The sequence below is a fragment of the Typopeltis vanoorti genome, chromosome 12 (assembly GCF_054136105.1).
Source record: "Typopeltis vanoorti isolate ZY-2024b chromosome 12, IOZ_Tvanoo_1.0, whole genome shotgun sequence".
Lineage (NCBI taxonomy): Eukaryota > Metazoa > Arthropoda > Arachnida > Uropygi > Thelyphonidae > Typopeltis > Typopeltis vanoorti.
Genome location: NC_143560.1, coordinates 19,475,056 through 19,494,311, shown reverse-complemented (window position 1 = coordinate 19,494,311; position 19,256 = coordinate 19,475,056). Strand labels below are relative to the sequence as shown.

Here is a 19,256-nt window from a genome sequence, read left to right as displayed (position 1 = left end):
ACAGTTGAGGTACCAGCACCTGCTGTAGGCCTCTCTACCTTCGTGAAAAAACATTCCAGGCTAGTCTGGAATGATACCATCCTCTTCTCCTCGTATATCTCCCTATAAAACTGCAGGAAATCCATAACCCCTCGGACGACCTTTGTGTACCTAGCAGTGTTGGGATTCTCAGCTTCAAACTTGTCCAACCCATCCTCAATGAGGGGAAAACCTTCTACCAAGCCCTTGGTGGTGAATCTTCTGGGTTCAGGGGTTGGAACCGTTTCCTCCTCCTCAATCAGCTGTTTCTCTAACTGAATGAGGTCTTTTGCTGACAACTTCCCCCCCATGAGATGCCAGAAGCTCTGTGACATCTTCGGCCTCCACTTCCAAATTCATCTGCTTCCCCAGGGCAACAACCTTCTCTGTGACAGCCTCAACTATCTCCTCATAGCCATGGAAATCATTCACAAACTGGGGACACAGTTTTTTTCCACACACCATCCAAATTTGTCTGCTTCACTTCATCCCAAGCATGCTCAATGTTTTGTATGGCATTATAAATGTTATATGATTTCCAAAAGTCTTTGAGGGTTAAGTTCCTGTCTTTTTCAGTTGCCCCGAAAGCCATAGAAAATGTCCTTCGGAGGTAGTAGGCCTTAAAGGAAGCAATAGCGCCCTGGTCCATAGGCTGCAAAAGGACTGTGGTGTTTGGTGGAAGGTAAACCACCTTAACATTAGGGTGAAAGTCATCCAAGTGGGCAGGGTGACCAGGGGCATTGTCTAGCACTAACAATGCCTTAAAGGACAGACCCTTGGCTGTACAGTACCTCTGAACTTCTGACAAAAAATGGTTGGTAAACCAGTCCTCGAAGATTTGAACTGTCACCCATGCTTTCTTATTGGGCCTCTAGATGACAGACAGTTGACCCTTCCAAATACCCTTTAGAGTGCCCTTGGATTTTCAGCCTGATAGACTAACAAGGGCTTCAGTGTTAAGTTGCCAGCAGCATTAACCCCAAGAAGCAAAGTCAGTCTCTCCTTACCAGCTTTATGGCCTGGTGCTGCCTTCTCCTCATTGGCGATATAGGTATGATTAGGCATACGTTTCCAAAATAGGCCTGTCTTGTCCACATTAAACACTTGTTGAGCACTGTAGCCCCCCCCCCCCCTTATTATCTCAGCCAACCCCTCAGGAAACTCACCAGCTGCTTTATCATTACCACTAGCAGCTTCACCTTGCACCTTAAGGTTATGTAAATTGCCCCCGAGCCTTAAACTGCATAAACCAACCTTTACTAGCATTAAACTCTTCACCTGCATTCGTTTCCCCCCTTTCACTTTTCAATGCCTCAAACAATCTTTTCACCTTTTCTTGAATTAACATGAGGCTAATTGGGATACGACGTTGATGCTGATCTTCCAGCCAAAGAACAAGAAGCCTTTCCATCTCAATCATGAGCCTACTTTTTTTTTTTCGTAATCACTGTCAATTTCATGGGCGCCAATCCTTTCACGTGTCCAAGGATGCGAACTTTATCCTTGATAATAGTCCCGACTGTGGTACAACTTAAGTTCAATGCGCGGCCAATGTTCGTTGGTGTTTCTCCCTTTTTTGCCCTTTTAATAATGTCTAATTTCACTTCTAATGTAATGGCTTTCCTTTTCTTCGACACACTGCCAATAGAAGAGTCTGCCTTACGTTTGGGAGCCATATTGAAGGGTAAAAAGTCAGAAAAAAATACAAACACAAAAGTGAGAGAGCAGATGTAAATGAAGCATGCGATACCCAAAGAGTGTATGCTGGGACCCAAGCGACCGCACCTCTCACAGACAGCGCATAACGGCGTATTCTTCTGCCACACTCACAAACAAGTTCGCCCGCGACGTTTGAATTTTACATCATGCAGCTTCAAGTTGAAATTTAATTTTAAAATTATTTATGGAATTACTGCCGTAAAGTCGAAATGACGCATGTCAAGGATGACGTAGGTCGAGGATCCCCTGTATGTATGTATATATATATATTTCATCCATACCTCTTTCTTCTTCTGCACTTCTCATAAGGATATTGATGTTACTCATCCTTTTGACTCTGAGTATACAGTCTCATACTTTCCACTGCTAACATCCTTGCATTATAGTTCTTATGTCATTGATCTGCTGCAAGCTGCTTCTTTAGTTTTTCATAACTACTGGCTTTATAATTCCACGCACTCCCTTCTTAATAGATAATTTCATATTATGCTTAGCCATCTTCCAGGTTAAGACTGCAAGACATTCTCACCATTCACTGACAAAATGGTTGAAGTCTCCCATAATGATTGCTTGCCCTGTGCTCATTGAGACAGTTTGCCAAATTGTGTCATGATCATCTCCTTTTCCACTGTCCTGGACTTAATAGCATCCACTAACTACATAGTTTGACTTGGCTCTTAACTCACACCAGACATCTTCAAATGCATTGCTTCCCTCAACCCTACTTTCTTCTGTATTTCTTGTTGTTGCAGTGCTTCTGCTGTCATTATCTGTACCCCTATCTCCTACTTATATATATATATATATAAACTAATAATTAATTTCAAATATTTTCAGATTCTTTTGCGTAAATATAGTTTGAATTTTTTCTGTATTTTACTTTAAACAAGTTCAAAATATTTTATTGATCCCATTTGATTCAGTGTTACATAACTGATTAAATCTATAAGAATTTCAAAAAAATCTCATTAGATAAATGCATATGCAAGTATATGTATACATATGGGTTTTATGCATATGTATGTATAAATGTATAATACATATGTATGATGCTGTGGATATATGCATATGACCAACAATATATTAGTTTACAAAAGTTTACTTATTGATTTCTTGATTTGAAATAAATATTGTTGCTAATTTTCATATTATTTTTCAGTCCAAGAATGTCCCCAAAGCAGTCTCAGGAAAGAAGCTTTAGAACAGCAGCATCTGATGCACCATTTTCTTCTAGAGAAAGACAAAGTTTCTCAAGTACTTTTGCTGCTACTGCTGCTGTTACTACCACTACTGAAAGCAGTACATCCAGTGATATACCTTCAGATTCAGTCCCTGGTGAAAATTCTTCTGATACCCAAGGTCCCATTGATTTTCGTAGAACTGTTTATCAAAGCACTTTTATTAGCGTAAATCAGCTTTACCACTTCACAGAGTATACAATAATGGTTTGTAATTACAATCTCATTTTCACTTTTTTTTTAAATGTTTTACAAATAAGTAATAAAAAGAATGGAACATAGAATAGAGTAGGGAAAGAAATTTTCAGCAAATTAACAAAGAAATATTTATTATTCAAACAAACTTTCATATTGTTTTGATACTTGCATACAACCAACTCTCTAGCATAGCAAACTCATTGATATTAACCACACTACCGGCCAAGACATCTATAGACGTCAAGTTTATCATGGATGCGAAGTGCATATTAAAATTGTAATACCATTGATATTACATTGAAATATATGATGGATACGAATCGTATGAGGATGCGTATTTGATCCATAATGGCCGGTGAGGTGGTTAAAGGAGCAGTTGGTTATAATTCAATGTCTATTATAGAAAATTTCCTTTATGATGCTGTGAGACTGGCTAGACTTTTCAGTGGTTTATTTAATGAGTGAATTTAGTATAGCACTGTTTGGTAATTGACAATAATATATTATGATTATTATTATTATTATTATTATTTACGCCTCCAAGGAGTCAAAAGACTCATTGAGGGAGGGCCTTCCTAGGAAACACAAGTCTATCAAGACTCATCGAGGGGAGATCCCTCCTAGAAAACACAAAGTCTATCCTCCTTAAACTCATTGACCTTTCTCAATCTCACCACTCTATCAGGCAATGCATTCCACGGTTTGACCACCCTCCATGCAAAGAAACCACCCCTCACCCTCTTGCTCACAGTTTCCTTTCGTAACTTCCAGGGATGGCCCCCTTGTCATCACTCCTTACCGCTGTTCAACCAAGTGAAAGAACTCCCCAGTATCAACCGTGTAACCACCTATCAACAGTTCAAAAGTCTCAATCATATCACCTCTCCTTCTATCCGACAAACTCTGCAGTGTACATTCCCTCAGCCGATCCTCATAACTAACATTGTAAAGTCCTGAAACTGTCTTTGTTATCTGCCTTTGTACCCTTTCCACAGTTAATTTATCCCCTTCAAATCCTGGGGACCAAATCTGAGAATAATAGTCCAAGTGTGGTCTGATCAGGTTCTTATACAATGGAATGATAACTCTTTTATCTCTACAGGTCAGCGTCCTTTTCATTATTGCAGCAATCCTGCGTTACCTTCACCGCCTTTGCAATATGTCCCCTGAATTTCAGGTTTTTATCAATCATCAACCCCAGATCTCTTGTCTCCCCTACTTCCTCCAGTATAGCTCCTTCAATAGAGTATGCAGCATCCCATTAATGTGTCCCAAACCTCAAGACCTTACCTTTTACTGCATTAAACCGACACTCCCATTAATTGCCCATCTGTCTAGCTTATTCATATCCTCTTGCAGGACTACCACATCTACACTATTACTTATGACCCTTCCCAGCTTCACATCATCTGCAAACAACTATAATCTCTCTTCTATAGCCTCTTTTTTGCTCAAGAATTCTAGAAGTTCTATTCCCTTATTGCTACATGCATCTTCTTCTCCCCAGTTTATACTGTTGTAGCTAAAATCTCCCATAACAATCACTCTTCTTGCACTTGCCAAACTCAGCTGTGTAAACATCTCCTGGTCCCCATCCTCTGTGATATGGTTTGTAACAACACCCCACTAAATATCCCATCTTGCCTATCTCTACCTCACACCATATGCTTTCAAAATCATTAGTGTCGTTGCCTTCCAAAGCCTCCACTCTTAGAGAACACAAGTCATCACTTATCATAAGCAGTACCCACCACCATGCTTTCCCTTCCTATCCTACCAAAAAATGCTCTACCCTGCTACTTCTATTCCTGTTATTATATCCTCTTTTTTTCAACCACGTCTCAGTGATCCCAATAAGCTTTGGCCAGGCTGATGCTATCAGTGCCACCAATTCCTCTCCCTTATTCCAGATACTCCTGGCATTAGTATAAAGCATAAAAATGCCACTTTCTATACCTAGTATTATCCCCTCTAGACTCCACTGGGTTCATCGTTACCTGATGTCGTCCCCCTTCTCCCAAGTACCCATTCCCACAAGAGGCCACCTGTACTACCATCTACCCTGGGACACACCGACTTGTTCAGAACATCAATCTCTCCAGATGCGTACATCCTTCCTCATTCAAATGCAAGGGGTCTCTTGCATACAATTCTTCTCTGTCCTCAAATGCACTCCAAGCATCCACATTTTCCAATCCTCTCTTCTGACACATTCTAGCTATTATGTTAGTGAATATTACTGCTCTTCTGCTCAGCTCATTACTATCATATGTAGGCAACACTCACCCATCTTTCCTCTCTGTGTCTTCTTTCGTACAACCGCAAGCAATTATCTCGTATTTCTTGCTGCCCAATTTACATTACCACTCAAGTCATTTGTTCCTACTATCACAATCATCTCATCCACCCTTTCACCCCTCTTAATTGCCATACCCACACTTTGTATCATTCCTCCAGGCAAACACTCCTCACACATCCTATCTTGCACACCACGGATCATTGAGTCCCATATATTACACCTCTTACCACCCTGTTCTTCAATTGTTTACATGCATCCTTCACTCTATTTTTTCTATTCTTTCCTCTTCTGTCATTCCCAGAACTCTCTGTATGATCCCCCTCTTCCACTGTTCTTATTCTCACCTCTTCTATCATTCCCATAACTCTTTCTCATTCCCTCTCTTCTATCATTCCCATAACTCTTTCTCATTCCCTCTCTTCTATCATTCCCATACCTCTCTCATTCGCTCTCTTCCACGTATCCTATGCTCTCCTCTTCTATCATTCACATAACTCTCTCCCATTCCCTCTCTTCTACTGTTCCCATTCCCTCTCTTCTACTGTTCCCATTCTCTCCTCTTCTATGATTCCTAAACCTCTCTCCTACTGCTTTTATACTCACCTCTTCTATCATTCCTAAACGTAATATATATATATATATGAGTATTTTCAAGAGTGTATATTGATGATGTGTATATTGTGCTAGAGTGTTTTATGTTATATATATATATATGTCTTTGAGGCTCAGACCTCTTTATAACCAAAAGAAGAATATTTAATTTAAAAAAAAACAAAACATATATATACAACAGAAAATCACTGTAACTTAACTATGCAAGCAAGTATATACTTTAGATCACAACTTAAATCACTGCTATGGTGGAAATCAGCAGTTATCATCCTTTATTGACAAAACGTTTTGAATTTTAGTCTCTTGCGTCCTGCAGAACTTTCACTCTTTCTTCAATTCATTTAGTAAGGAAAGTAACACAAAAACAACATATAACAACAGTATAATGACATAATTCAGTCAAAATCTTCTCCCATAGAACACTGAAGAAAGCATATCTTGTCTTCATCCAAAACACTTAAGTAACTTAATTCACTTTCTGTATGAAAGTCACAGCAAATGCCACTGAATAAACTATTAAAACCATATCAATAATTTCAAATTATTTTTCAGACTGAGAATCCTAAAAAAAAACAATACCAACTTTACCGGTTATTGATAAATGATCCCTTCTTAAAATTGTTTCATTAGAACCTTGATGTATTTAGACCATGTCACTCTTTATTATGTATGTGCAGTTTTTCACATTTTCATTGTTGAATTTCACCTGTTTCTGTTGTAGTTTACTTTGAAAGTCCTCGAACGAGTACTGAAGAAGTCCTTGACGCTGGGAAAAAATTTTATGCTAACAAAAATTACATTAAATAAAATCCTTATTATGTTTAATTAGTTAAACTTTACTGGGTTGATTTCTATATTAACTGGAGAGAATTAAGTTTGTTTCCATTTTAACTGAATAAATCCTGGATTAATGACAACCAAAAAATCTAATTTATTACTCTTTTAAAGGATTTCCTCTCTGTCTTAAATTTCTATTTTTTTTTTTTTTTCTTGGTGTCTGGTCACTTTTCATATGTTGATGACACAAAAATACCACCCCTGCTACATTTTTTCTTGTTTTGATCAGCTAAACACTTAGTGATCTCCATTAATGTTCTTTTCAGTTTTGAGCATTGTTGGAAATGCAGCTGAGCAACTTCTGCTTTAGTCAATCATTGTGCACTGCTATTACTGGTTATAGAATAATTCTTGACATGGCAATAAAATTCCATTTCACAGTGCAGGAAAGTTATTTCAAGTTATTTTGCTTAATTATAAAATACACTAAATAAATGTAGGTATTATTTCTGGGAAAACTCCTGTGTTACTCCTCTTAAAAACTATTATTTTTATGGCTATTTTTCCTGCTTTTGTTTAGGAGTGCTCCATGTCATTGGCTTTTTACTCAAGAATTCTTAGGGCATTGCAATATTTGACTCAAAAATGCAGATGTATTTTAGAGTCAAATATATCTAGAATAATAGAAGAACATTCGCACATACCTTTTCCTGAATGTTGTTGCCTGTCTTCTTTTTGCGATGTGCATACTTCTGCTGCTATGGTGTTAAAAGGAAGGAGGAGATTAGGTAATGTGGGAGAATTAATTTGAAAAAATCCGTTTTTTTTATATAATATATACATATATTATTTTTAAGGGTGGGCGGAACACTTTTTTTTATAGAGTGGGAAAGAGATGAAAAAGGGGACTGAAAATAGAAACTGTTTTTTTGAGGAAGGGAAAAGGTTTATGGGAAAAGGGGGCTGGGGGGGGGTTAATGGGGTGCAAGCCATTTCAACTGTGTGTGTCGTCTGAATCATGGAGGAAGTGGATGCTATGTCATTTCGGCTTGGTGTTTCTGCCTTTGAAGTGCTTTGGAAACAATAGCCATAAAATGTGACGAGAACTCAATCAACGTCCACCGACCCTATATACTCTCTGAATGTTGGAAGCTCCATATCATAAAAATTAGGTCACAACTCCAACCAATAGGCGATAACACAAGCACTTCAAAGGCAGAAAACAAATCTGACATGACATAGCATCCATTTCCTCCATGAGTTCAGATAACAACACACAGTCGAAACGGCTCGCACCCCATTAAACCTCTCCCTGGCCCCCCTTTTCCCATAAACCCTTTCCCTTCCTCAAAGAAACAGTTTCTATTTTCAGCCCCATAACATATCATAACATATTTTAACACCATAACAGCAGAAGTACGCACATCACAGAAAGAAGACAGGCAACAACATCCAAGAAAAGGTATTTCTACATATATTTGTCTCTAAAATATATCTGCAATGCCCTAAGAATTCTTGAGTAAAAAGCCAATGACATTAAAACAGGGGCACTCCTAAACGAAAGCAGGAAAAATAGCCATTAAAATAATAATTAAATAAATGTATTTTATTGTTAAGCAAGATTTCAGTAGTCCAAGATAAAACTCATCATCATCAGTTTCCTGATATGTACCCTCAAAGGGTATAGTAAATTTAATTTAAACTTCCAACCCTCAACGGGTGTTCAGGTTATTATGACAGCACAACATGATTAAGTTTACATTATTATTATTATTAATTTCTGATCAATAGTTTTCCTCCAAATTAGTCTATTACTTGTGAGCACTACAATATTGTCATATCTAACATTTCATGCTTCTAAGACACTTCTGACTTAATCCATCCTCCTAGACTTTGGTCTTGTTCTGGTTCTCTTTTGTAAACTGTGCATAGGTGTTTTCCACTATTTTCAAAGTTTAAAGAGGGGGGGGGGGTCCCTGGAGGATGAACCATGGTATGGATGGCCAATTTCTGCACATTGTCAAATGTTCCTTTTTAATATCTTCATTTTTAATATGATTCTGCCATTAATACCATGTATTCATTCACTCTCCTAATTTTTTCCAGAACCCTCTTACACAGTGTGTCCATTAAGTAATGCGATTGATTTTTAACAGGACAGTCCTTTGAATTAAGGTAACAAACATGTTTATAGTATTGACTGCTAAAGATTATTGTAATTGCAGGTGCAACTTTCAAGTTGGGTGAGACAACAGTTTTCATGTGGCAACCATTGAAATAAGAGTGTGCAAGTGGAGCATGTCAGAAGTTGCATCATTTACCAAAGAGCTATGATAAAATTTTACTGTAAAGGAAAAACTGCTACAGAAGTGTACCAAGACCTGAAAAGGTTTATGGCAAACTGTCTGAGCTGTGCATAGGTGTTCCACTATTTTCAAAGTTTAAAAAGGGGGGTGGAGTCCCTGGAAGATGAACCACGCTGTGGATGGCCAATTTCTGCACAGACAAATGAAAATGTGGTGAAAGCTAGGGGAATTGTTGCTCATGACATGCAAATAACCACTCGGGTACTCGCTGTACAGCTTGGTGTCAGTAAGGGAAACAGCCAGATTATTCTTAGCAAGAGATTTGTACAAGAGGAAAGTTTGTTTGAGGTTTGTGCCACACACGTTGACACATGAACAGAGAGAGAGAGAGCACCAGGTTGCATGTTGTCAGAATTTCATCCACGCAGTTAATCATGATCATGATGTGTTGCAAGGAATTGTCACTGGTCTTGGTGTTTCCAGTTTGATCTAGAACTGAAATGCCAGAGCATAGAATGGAGGAACATCTCCCTGGCAGAAGAAGGTCAGCTTGCAAAAATCACATGTCAAGACAATACTCATTGATTTTTTCGATCCTGCTGGAATTACCCACTGAATTTGTTCCTGAGGTCACCACAGTGAAGAGTCATTATTATTTAGGAGTAATGCCATGTCTGTATGCCTGCATGCAATATGTCAGGAAAGACCTGTTCCACAACAACAACTGGTTTCTGATGCATGACAATGTGCCCGAATACTGTGCATTGCCTGTGAAGCAGTTTCTGGCTTTGAAGTCGATCTGCATGATCATGTAAAATTGTTGTTACATGTATCGATTATGTTGACTGCAGCATGTGTAAAATTTATCTATATTTCACTATCCTGCTTTGCCTTTGTCTTTATCTTTAATTATTATGGGCATCTTACTTTCCTACTGCCACCATATGTATGCTATGGCTATGTCTTATCTCTCATGCTCTATAGTCTAGCAAATTTATTTGTTTATCGACTGCACCAACTAAACTGTATATCGAGAATGAGAGTATAAGATGTTATTCAAAGACAATACAGGTATCTGAAATCGTATTCACATTCCCCGCTTTTACTTAATTTTTCCTTTAGTCAGTCATGGCAATTAAATAAAAATCGTACGTATTACTTGCACACAGGTTCGAATTTTTTTTTTTTTTGGAGATAGTGCATTGACACTTCACAGTTCAGTGTGTTGTTTACAAACCATTTATTAAAACCCAAGGAATATTTACAATATACATACCGGATAGATAGATACAAGTTCCCTATTCTTCTAAACCTTAGTTCTGAGTTATTAGAGGACTTAAACATAACCTTATACAATGAGGACACACACACATGCGCGCACACACACACGCACACACACACACCAGTCAAACTTAAATTACTAATACATACAACAGAGTCATGTATTCTCTACAGATATCTTCAGAAATACAATTACTTGCAAGTTTCCTTTTTACAAACAATCCTTCACATTAATCAAATGTTCCACAGGAATTCTTCCTATCTTTACTTTCACTAACTGTGATGCTCTTTTCTTGCCTAATGTCTTGACACAATGTCTCCCTTGTATTGGCAATCCATGTAGACGATGGTTGACGTTTCTCTTTCCTTTCCTGATCACAAACGACAGAGGTCTTCGGATGAGAGAATGCCCTGAGGATTCTGAAGCCAGACCAATGAAGCTTCTCTTTCTTTACTAGACCAAGGATGGTGGCAATCACAAGCAAGAGTAAGCATTGAGAACCTGGAACAATTTTGCTTACTGACTAGGTGCTTTTGTCATTGAAGGGGAACACTTCAATGACATTGAGGACACTGACAAAAATTCCCATTCAGAACTTCCACCATGCCTTTGAACCTGTATGAAGGCATGTCTTTGAACACCTGTATAACAGATGTAAACCTTGTGTGGAGCTGGAGGGAGATTATTTTGAATCTGTGTAATTGACAATTCCAAATATAGTTCTTTGTTTCGAAATAATAATTGTTGGTTTAATAATAGAGAAAAGAAGATAATATAATTTAGAAACACATATTGCATTTATTGACTTTGAAAAAGCATTTGACAAAGTTAAAAGAAGCATTTTATTTGACATATTAAAAGAAAGACAAATACCAAATAATATCCTAAAAGCTATCATAAAAAAAGGGGAGTGGCGCTAGCGTCGCTGTAGCATGTGGCGGTGAATTTGAGCTGTGCAGAAGAAAGTGATTTTTAATCGGTGAATAGTCCATTTTTTTCCCCGTTTTTCTACGTTTTTGAGTTCTAAATTGTTTCTCTGAATAAGAGTGTATTTCAGTGGTTGTTTTTTGGAAGTTAGTTGCTGTCGCGATATAATATATTTTGGTTACTGTCGGAATCGAATGCATAACGGTGGAAGACAAAACGAAGCTAAGTTTTCATTACTGTATTTAGTTATATTTCATTTTATTTAATTATATTTAGTGTACTTAAACGTTTTGTTTTGCTTGTAATTGTTTGTACTTTTTTTTTCCTTATTTATTTAACGGAATTTATTAATTGAATAATTATTAAAGATTACGCTACTCGGCAGTAAGGAATGATGGCGGATTCAGCTGCAGTCGCAAGTGGCGTATCGCCAAGTCCTCCGCCATTTAAGAATTCTATTATAAGCAATATCATAAGGGACTTTGTGGCATGCAGTACTTGCGGCATGTATGTGTCTCGGGAATTGGATATGTGGCTTGTGAAAGAGAGCGGGGAGTGTATGTGCGCAAAATGCAGGCAGTTGGAGGAAATAAGTGCATTAGAAATATCAATACCCGACCTTGTTGCTCCAGGAACGGGGAATGAATGTAGGAAGACAAGTAGTGCGATAGGAGAGAATAAAAAAAATATATATATAAATGAGAAAATAATAGTTGATAGTGTGGAAGGTGTGAGTGACTGTGAAAGTTTAGGAGATGGTTTTGTTTGGGAGAGTGAATTAGATTAAGAGTGACTGACCTGCAGAGGGAGATAGATGAGCTGAAAGAGGAGGTGGAATGTCTTGTGAATGAGAGCAGAAGTATGAAAGATAACATTAGGAGAATGGAAGAGATAAATGCAAGGTGAATCAGAGTAGGGGAGAGAGAGAATTTTGGGAGTATGAGTGAGAGGTATGGGGGGGGGGTGCTAGAAGAGGAGAGAATGGAAACAGTAGAAGAGAGGGAATTAGAGAGAGGTATGGGAATGCTAGCAGATGAGAGGATGGAAAGAGTAGGAGAGACGGAATGAGAGAGAGATATGGAAGTGCTAGAAGAGGAGAGAATGGAAATGGTAGGAGAGATGGAATGAGAGCTATGTATGGGAATGCTAGAAGACGAGAGGATGGAAACAGTAGGAGAGACAGAATGAGAGAGGGATATGGAAGTGCAAGAAGTGGAGAAAATGGAAACAGTAGGAGAGAGATGTATGGAAATGCTAGAAGCGGAGAGAATGGAAACAGTAGGAGAGAGAGGTATGGGAATGCTAGAAGAGAGAATAGCAGTAGAGGAGAGGGAATGAGAAGACCTATGGGATTGAAAGAAGAGGAGAGAATGGAAACAATACGAGAGAGAGAATGGTAAGAGGTATAATGTATGGTGACTCAATGATCTGTGGTGTTCAAGATAGGATGCATGAGAAGTGTTTGCTAGGAGGAACAATAGAAAGGGTGGCTACGGCAATTAAGAGAGGTGAAAGGGTGGATGAGATGATTGTGATGGTAGGAATGAATGACTTGAGTCGTAATGTAAGTCAGGCAGCGAGAGCTATGAGATTTTTGCTTGAGGCTGTATCGAAGAAGACAGAGAGAGGAAAAATAGTGTGCGTGTTGCCTAGGTATGATAATGATGAGCTCAGCAGAAGAGTAGTATTGAATTGCATAATAACGAGAATGTGTGACAAGAGAAGACTGGTATATGTGGATGCTTGGAGTGCGTTTGAAGAAAGAGAGGAATTGTATGGGAGAGACTACTTACATTTGAATGAGGAAGGGTGGAGGCATATGGAGAGATTGCTGTTCTGAACGAGTCAGTGTCCCAGGGTGGATGATAGCAGGGGTGGCGTCTTGTGGGAATGGGTACTTGGGAGAAGGGAGACGATGTCAGGTAACACTGAGCCCAGTGGAGTCTAGAAGGGATAATGCTGGATATAGAAACAATGGCATTTATATGCTTTATACTAATGCCAGGAGTATCTGGAATAAGGAGAGGAATTGGTGGCGCAGATAGCATCAGCCTGGCCAAAAATTATTGGGATCACTGAGACGTGGTTGACAGAAGGGGATATAACAACAGGAATAGAAGTCGCTGGGTATAGCATTTTTCGTCAGAATAGGAGGGGAAAGCTTGGTGGTGGGGTACTGCTTATGATAAGTGATGACCTATTTCCTCTAAGAGTGGAGACTTTGGAAGAAAGTGAGACAAATGTTTTGAGAGCATATGGTGTGAGGTAGAGGTAGGCAAGACAGGATATTTAGTGGGGTGTTGCTACAGACCCAGGAGCACAGAGAATGGGGACCAGGAGATGTTTAGACAGCTAAGTTTGGCAAGTGCAAGAAGAATGATTGTTTTGGGAGATTTTAACTACAGTAGTATAAATTGGAGAGAGGAAGATGCATGTAGCAATAGGGGAATGGAATTTCTAGAATTTTTGAGGGACAAATGTCTTAGGCAACATGTAACAGAGGGAACAAGAGGTTCAAGAGTTTTGGATTTGGTTATAGCATCAGAAGAGTTGATAATAACTGAGTTCACATCTCTCCAACCAGTTGGAGAGAGTGACCATATGGTTTTGACTTGGAAAATGAATCGACATGCAGGAGTATCAAAGAGACGGGAACTTATATGGAATTATAATGCAGGTGATTATAATAGTCTTAGACATCAACTTCGGGAAATTTCATGGAAGGCCGGGATATCATTAGTGCATGGGAAATTGTGAAAGAATATTTGTTAGTAGCAATGGTAAGTTGTATACCACGAGCGAAGAAGAGGACACAATTTGGAGTAAAGTGGATGACAAACAATATTAAACAGGAATTGCATGCGAAAAAGAGGCTATGGAAGAGATATAAGGAGACAGGTGAAGAGAAGATGCATGAAGAATATAAGACACGGGCCAGAAGAGTGACTAGTGTGGTAAGGAAAGCGAAACTGGAATATGAGAGGAGATTAGCCCTAAGATCCAAAGAAAATCCTAGGGAATTTTTTAGCTATGTGGCCAGTAGGAGTAGAAATGACTGTGGAAGAATGATATTGTGGGATAAAAATGGGAATAGAGTGACTGATGCAGAGGATATAGTGGAATTGTTCAATGAACACTTTATTGGAGTATTTCATCCTAGAGGAGTCAGTTTTAATACTAGAGAGATAGGGCTGGTCCGAGGTTTCGGAGGAGAGTGTGTTTCAGATACTGAGTACTCTGGATGTCAGTAAAGCTTTGGGACTGGATGGTATTTCACCATGAGTTTTGAGAGAATGTGCTAGGAAACTGACAGTGCCTTTAACCTGGCTTTTCAATGAAAGTCTGGCTTTCGCAAAGGTGCCCAGGGAATGGACGGAAGGTAAGGTAGTGCCATTGAATAAGGGTGGTAACAGACTGGAAGTGTCTAATTATAGGCCAGTGTGTGTTTCATCAGTAGTTAAGATCTTATAGAAAGTAGTGAGGGACCGTATACAGCATTGGGCAGATGAGGGTAATGTTATCTGTGAGAGTCAACATGGATTTGTGAAAGGGCGCTCTTGTTTTAGCAATATGCTAGCCTTTTTTAATAAAGTTACAAGAACATTAGATGAGGGAAAGGCATATACTGCAATTTTCTTAGACTTAGCGAAGGCATTTGACAGGGTGCCACATGATAAGCTGATATTTAAGTTGCAGCACATGGGTCTGGATGTCGGATTGGTCAACTGGATTCAGTATTGGCTGTCTGATAGGTATCAGAGAGTTGTGTATGGTGGAGCAGTTTCAAGGAGGCAGAGGGTTAGAAGTGGGGTCCACAGGATGCAGTACTAGGACCTATATTGTTTAACCTTTATATCAATGACATTGCCAGTGGATTGCAAAGGGATATTCAGTTGTTTGCAGATGATGTGAAGCTGAGGATTATTAGTAATAGTGCAGATGTGGTAGCCCTGCAAGAGGATTTAAATAAGCTAGATAGATGGGCAAATGAATGGGGGTCTCAGTTTAATGCAGCAAAATGTAAGGTCTTGAGGTTTGGGAAACATCGATGGGATGCTGCATACTCTATGGGAGGAGTTATACTGGAGGAAGTAGGGGAGACAAGAGATCTGGGGTTGATGATTGATAGAAACCTGAAGTTTAGGGGACGTATTGCAAAAGCGGTGAAGATAACACAGAGGATTGCTGTAATTATGAGAAGGACAATGACCTGCAGAGATAAGAGGGTTATCATTCCTTTGTATAAGTATCTGATCAGACCACACTTGGACTATTGTTCTCAGATTTCGTCCCCAAGATTTGAAGGGGATAATATAACTGTGGAAAGGATACAAAGACGGATGACTTCAGGACTGTACAAGGATAGCTATAAGGATCGGCTGAGGGAATGTGGACTGCAGAGTTTGGTGGATAGATGAAGGAGAGGTGATATGATTGAGACTTTAAACTGTTGAAAGGTGGTTACAGGGTTGACACTGGAGAGTTCTTTTGCTTGGTTGAACAGCAGGAAGGAGTGATGACAAGAGGCCATCCCTGGAAGTTACGAAAGGAAACTATGAGCAAGAGGGTAAGGAGTGGTTTTCTTTGGGAGTGAGAACGGTCAATGAGTTTAAAAACCTGTATGATAGACTTTGTGTTTCTTAGTGGGGGACCTCCCCTCGATGAGTCTTGACAGACTATGTTCTTAGGAAAGACCTCCCATGATGAGTCTTTTGACTCCATGGAGGCCTGAATAATAATAATAAGTATATATGAAAATAATCAAATACAAATAAGATTAAATCATATGCTATCATATACAATTGAGATAAACCAAGGGGTCTAACAGGGATATCCCCTCTCAGCAACTCTTTTTAATATTTACCTAAATGAAATAATAATAAAATGGAATAAAAATTTCCATCAAGGTATTAAACTTTCTCCTATTGTGAACTTAAACACTCTCCTTTTTTGCCGACAACCAAATAATAAGTACAGATTCTGAAGATAACTTACAGAAAGCTATTTTAGATCTAAATGAGATAGCTAAAGATTATGGTATGATAATATAAACAGAAAAATCAAAAACTATGGCCTTTAAAGGACAAGATCCAGCAAGAATTAAAATAGTAATAGATAACAAGATCTTAGAACAGGTGAATTCATTTAACTACCTAGGACATAGATGGCATACCTATGGCACTCGTGCCATAGGTGGCACTCGTGCCATAGGTGGCACGTCCAAGAATTTTGCTGGCACATCAATGATTTACAGGTGATATCCTTTTATACACTTATAAATTATTCAACTTTTTTTTTAAATTATTACAATATGTAAGTTAAATTTTGTTTTACACGAGAGAGCAGCTATGAAGATGTGCATATGATTTGTGCAATATTAACAAAAGATCAATCGCCCCAAAGACATAGGCAACTGACAAGTGTTGAGTTGAAATGCAAATTCTCTTCAACTGAATTCCATAACATCTGAAACTGTCATAACAACATTCACTATATATTTCCTTTTAACACATTCACGACGGGGTGTCGTTTATCGTTCCAACGGAACTTCTCATTACCAGCGGGCTCAACTCACACAAAGTTTCAACCCTTGGTTGAATTTTATTTCTGCTTGTTTGGGTTGAGCTGGCAGGCTAACTCACACATGCATTATATGTACAGTGACCATATTTTTTTGGAGAATATAAAGGACAAATCAGAAATCGTTTCATAATATATAAAAAAAAAAACAGGTTGCATTTATTTGTTTCACTAAAACTAAAAAGCTTTATAACATTTATTGTAAAATATAAGCATATACACAGCATTTGAAACAATCATATTATTACTTAAAAAAATTTAATTTTGATACTTTATACAAGAATGGACTTTTTTTTTTTTAAAAAAAATCAGGTTTGTGTTTTAAAAATTCATAAAACTGTATTCAGTTCATATCAAAGTTCCATTTGGTATAAATGCATGCTCTCAATGTTTCGATTTTTAATTGTTTTTTATTTCCACTGGTCATCCACATATTTTTCACTAATGAAAATACTTGTTCAGTGGGGGGCATTAGATCCAGGAGATATAAGCAAAATTCAACGATTTTTAAAATGTTTTTAAAAGATACAAGTTTATCTGCAAAATATTTAAAACATTCAATCCTACTATGTCATTTTGTCACCATTCTTCAATCTTTTCACTGGTGATATAACTTTTAATACACGAAACTTCAAATAGTTTGCCGTCATTTATGTATAAGTTTCAGTGAAATGAACAAAACACTTTCCTCGATCTTCGCCCGTAGAGGGATTTCTCGTAGTAGGACCCATTAAAATACTTCCAATTCCATGAAACAGCTGTCCCAGTTATTTAAATAATGAATGCAGGTTTGGTAAAATTTATGAATTGCATCTTTAAATATGTTGACATCAATATTCAATTTACTATTTCAATTCACAAAATAAAGGACAAAATGGCCATTTTAGAATAAAAAAAAAAATCTAAAGGACAGAGCAGTGAAATAAAGGACTGTTCTCTTAAATAAAGGACGTATGGTCACCGAAATTATATGGCATGTTTCAATTCATGGTAGAATTTTATTTGAAGTTAGTCTCTGTGATCTGTCATAATGACATCGAGAATTTCAAATTCAATAAAAGAAACACTTATTTCTTGTAATTGAAAAATTGGACAATAGTTTTTAGTTAGATACTGTGTTTCAGTGCAACATATCATTGCGCTGAAACACGGTTGTTGACTTTAGTCTGTACAGCATAGTTTCTGTGGGGAAGGACAATAATAGTGCAATTAGAGACTGCCAGAACAAAAACGTCACTAACTAATGAATCACACTATTTGTTGAGAATTACACAGACTGCAAAAGCCTCTATACCTTAATCAGGTATACAATAAAACTACACTTGTTTTTCTTGCATCTGCAGTATAATTGCTTTGGAGCATGTTTAAAACTAAAGCCAAGAAGGGAGTGAGTTTCTATCGCCTCGACATGAACATGTTTAAACATTTTTGGTGTGCGAGGTAATATGCAAAACTTTTTGATGTCTTTTTTTGTAAAATAAAATCAGGGGTCCGAGTTATACGTGAGGGCAAGTTATATTCAAGTAAATACGGTAAGCATTTCGCCAACAAGTTGAACTTCCCCTGCACACTGGTGATATAACCAGTGAGCAGGGGAAGTAGTGACTTCTATATTTTTATGACTAATATTTTTCTCACTACTGTTTTTTTTTTTTTTTCAAAACAACATTAAAATCAATTTAATAATACAATAATCAATTTTACGCTGAACAATATTATAAATTTATATCATCGTTATCACATCATGCGTATCAAGTATTTAGGCCTAGCATGGCCTGTTCTGGCCTTTGAAGTCATCGTTGAATCATCGTTTAAGAGGACATCCTGGTTATCTTTTTCCTAATGGCTTCTACTTTAAGGCTTGTTTTGGTAATCTTTCTGTTTTAATTCTTTGAACGTGTCCCATCCATTTATGTTTATATTTTTTAATTTTTTCTATTACTGGTTCTTGGTTTAATTCTTTCATAATTTCTTCATTTCTTTTGTGATCAAATAGGGTATACTTTGCAGTTTTTATCATAAACTTCATTTCTCCTGTTATTAATCTTTGTTTGTCTTTTTGTTTTATTGTCCAGATTTCACTTCCATACATTAAGACTAGTAGGGCTAATCTATTGTATACTTTTAGTCTGGTTTGTTTTTGAACTAGGTTTGGTTTAAATATAGAGTTAATTACACCTGTTATTTTTAAATATTTTGCAATTTTTACGTTTATATCTTTTTCATTTTCATATGTGATCATACATCCTAGGTAGTTAAATGAATTCACCTGTTCTTCTTCTTGAATTCATCTTGTTATC

At 37.7% G+C, this 19,256-nt stretch overlaps 1 protein-coding gene across 3 annotated transcripts in view; it reads left to right on the top strand.

Moving 5' to 3' along the window:
- Nucleotides 1-19,256, top strand: part of LOC150100615 (insulin-like peptide receptor) — a 782,259-nt gene that overhangs the window by 465,369 nt on the left and 297,634 nt on the right. For all 3 annotated transcript variants that reach the window (XM_090401273.1, XM_090401271.1, XM_090401272.1), the window contains exon 14: nucleotides 2,897-3,182. In XM_090401273.1, the coding sequence (XP_090257399.1) occupies nucleotides 2,897-3,182 (286 nt within the window). The remainder of the gene's footprint in view (nucleotides 1-2,896; nucleotides 3,183-19,256) is intronic.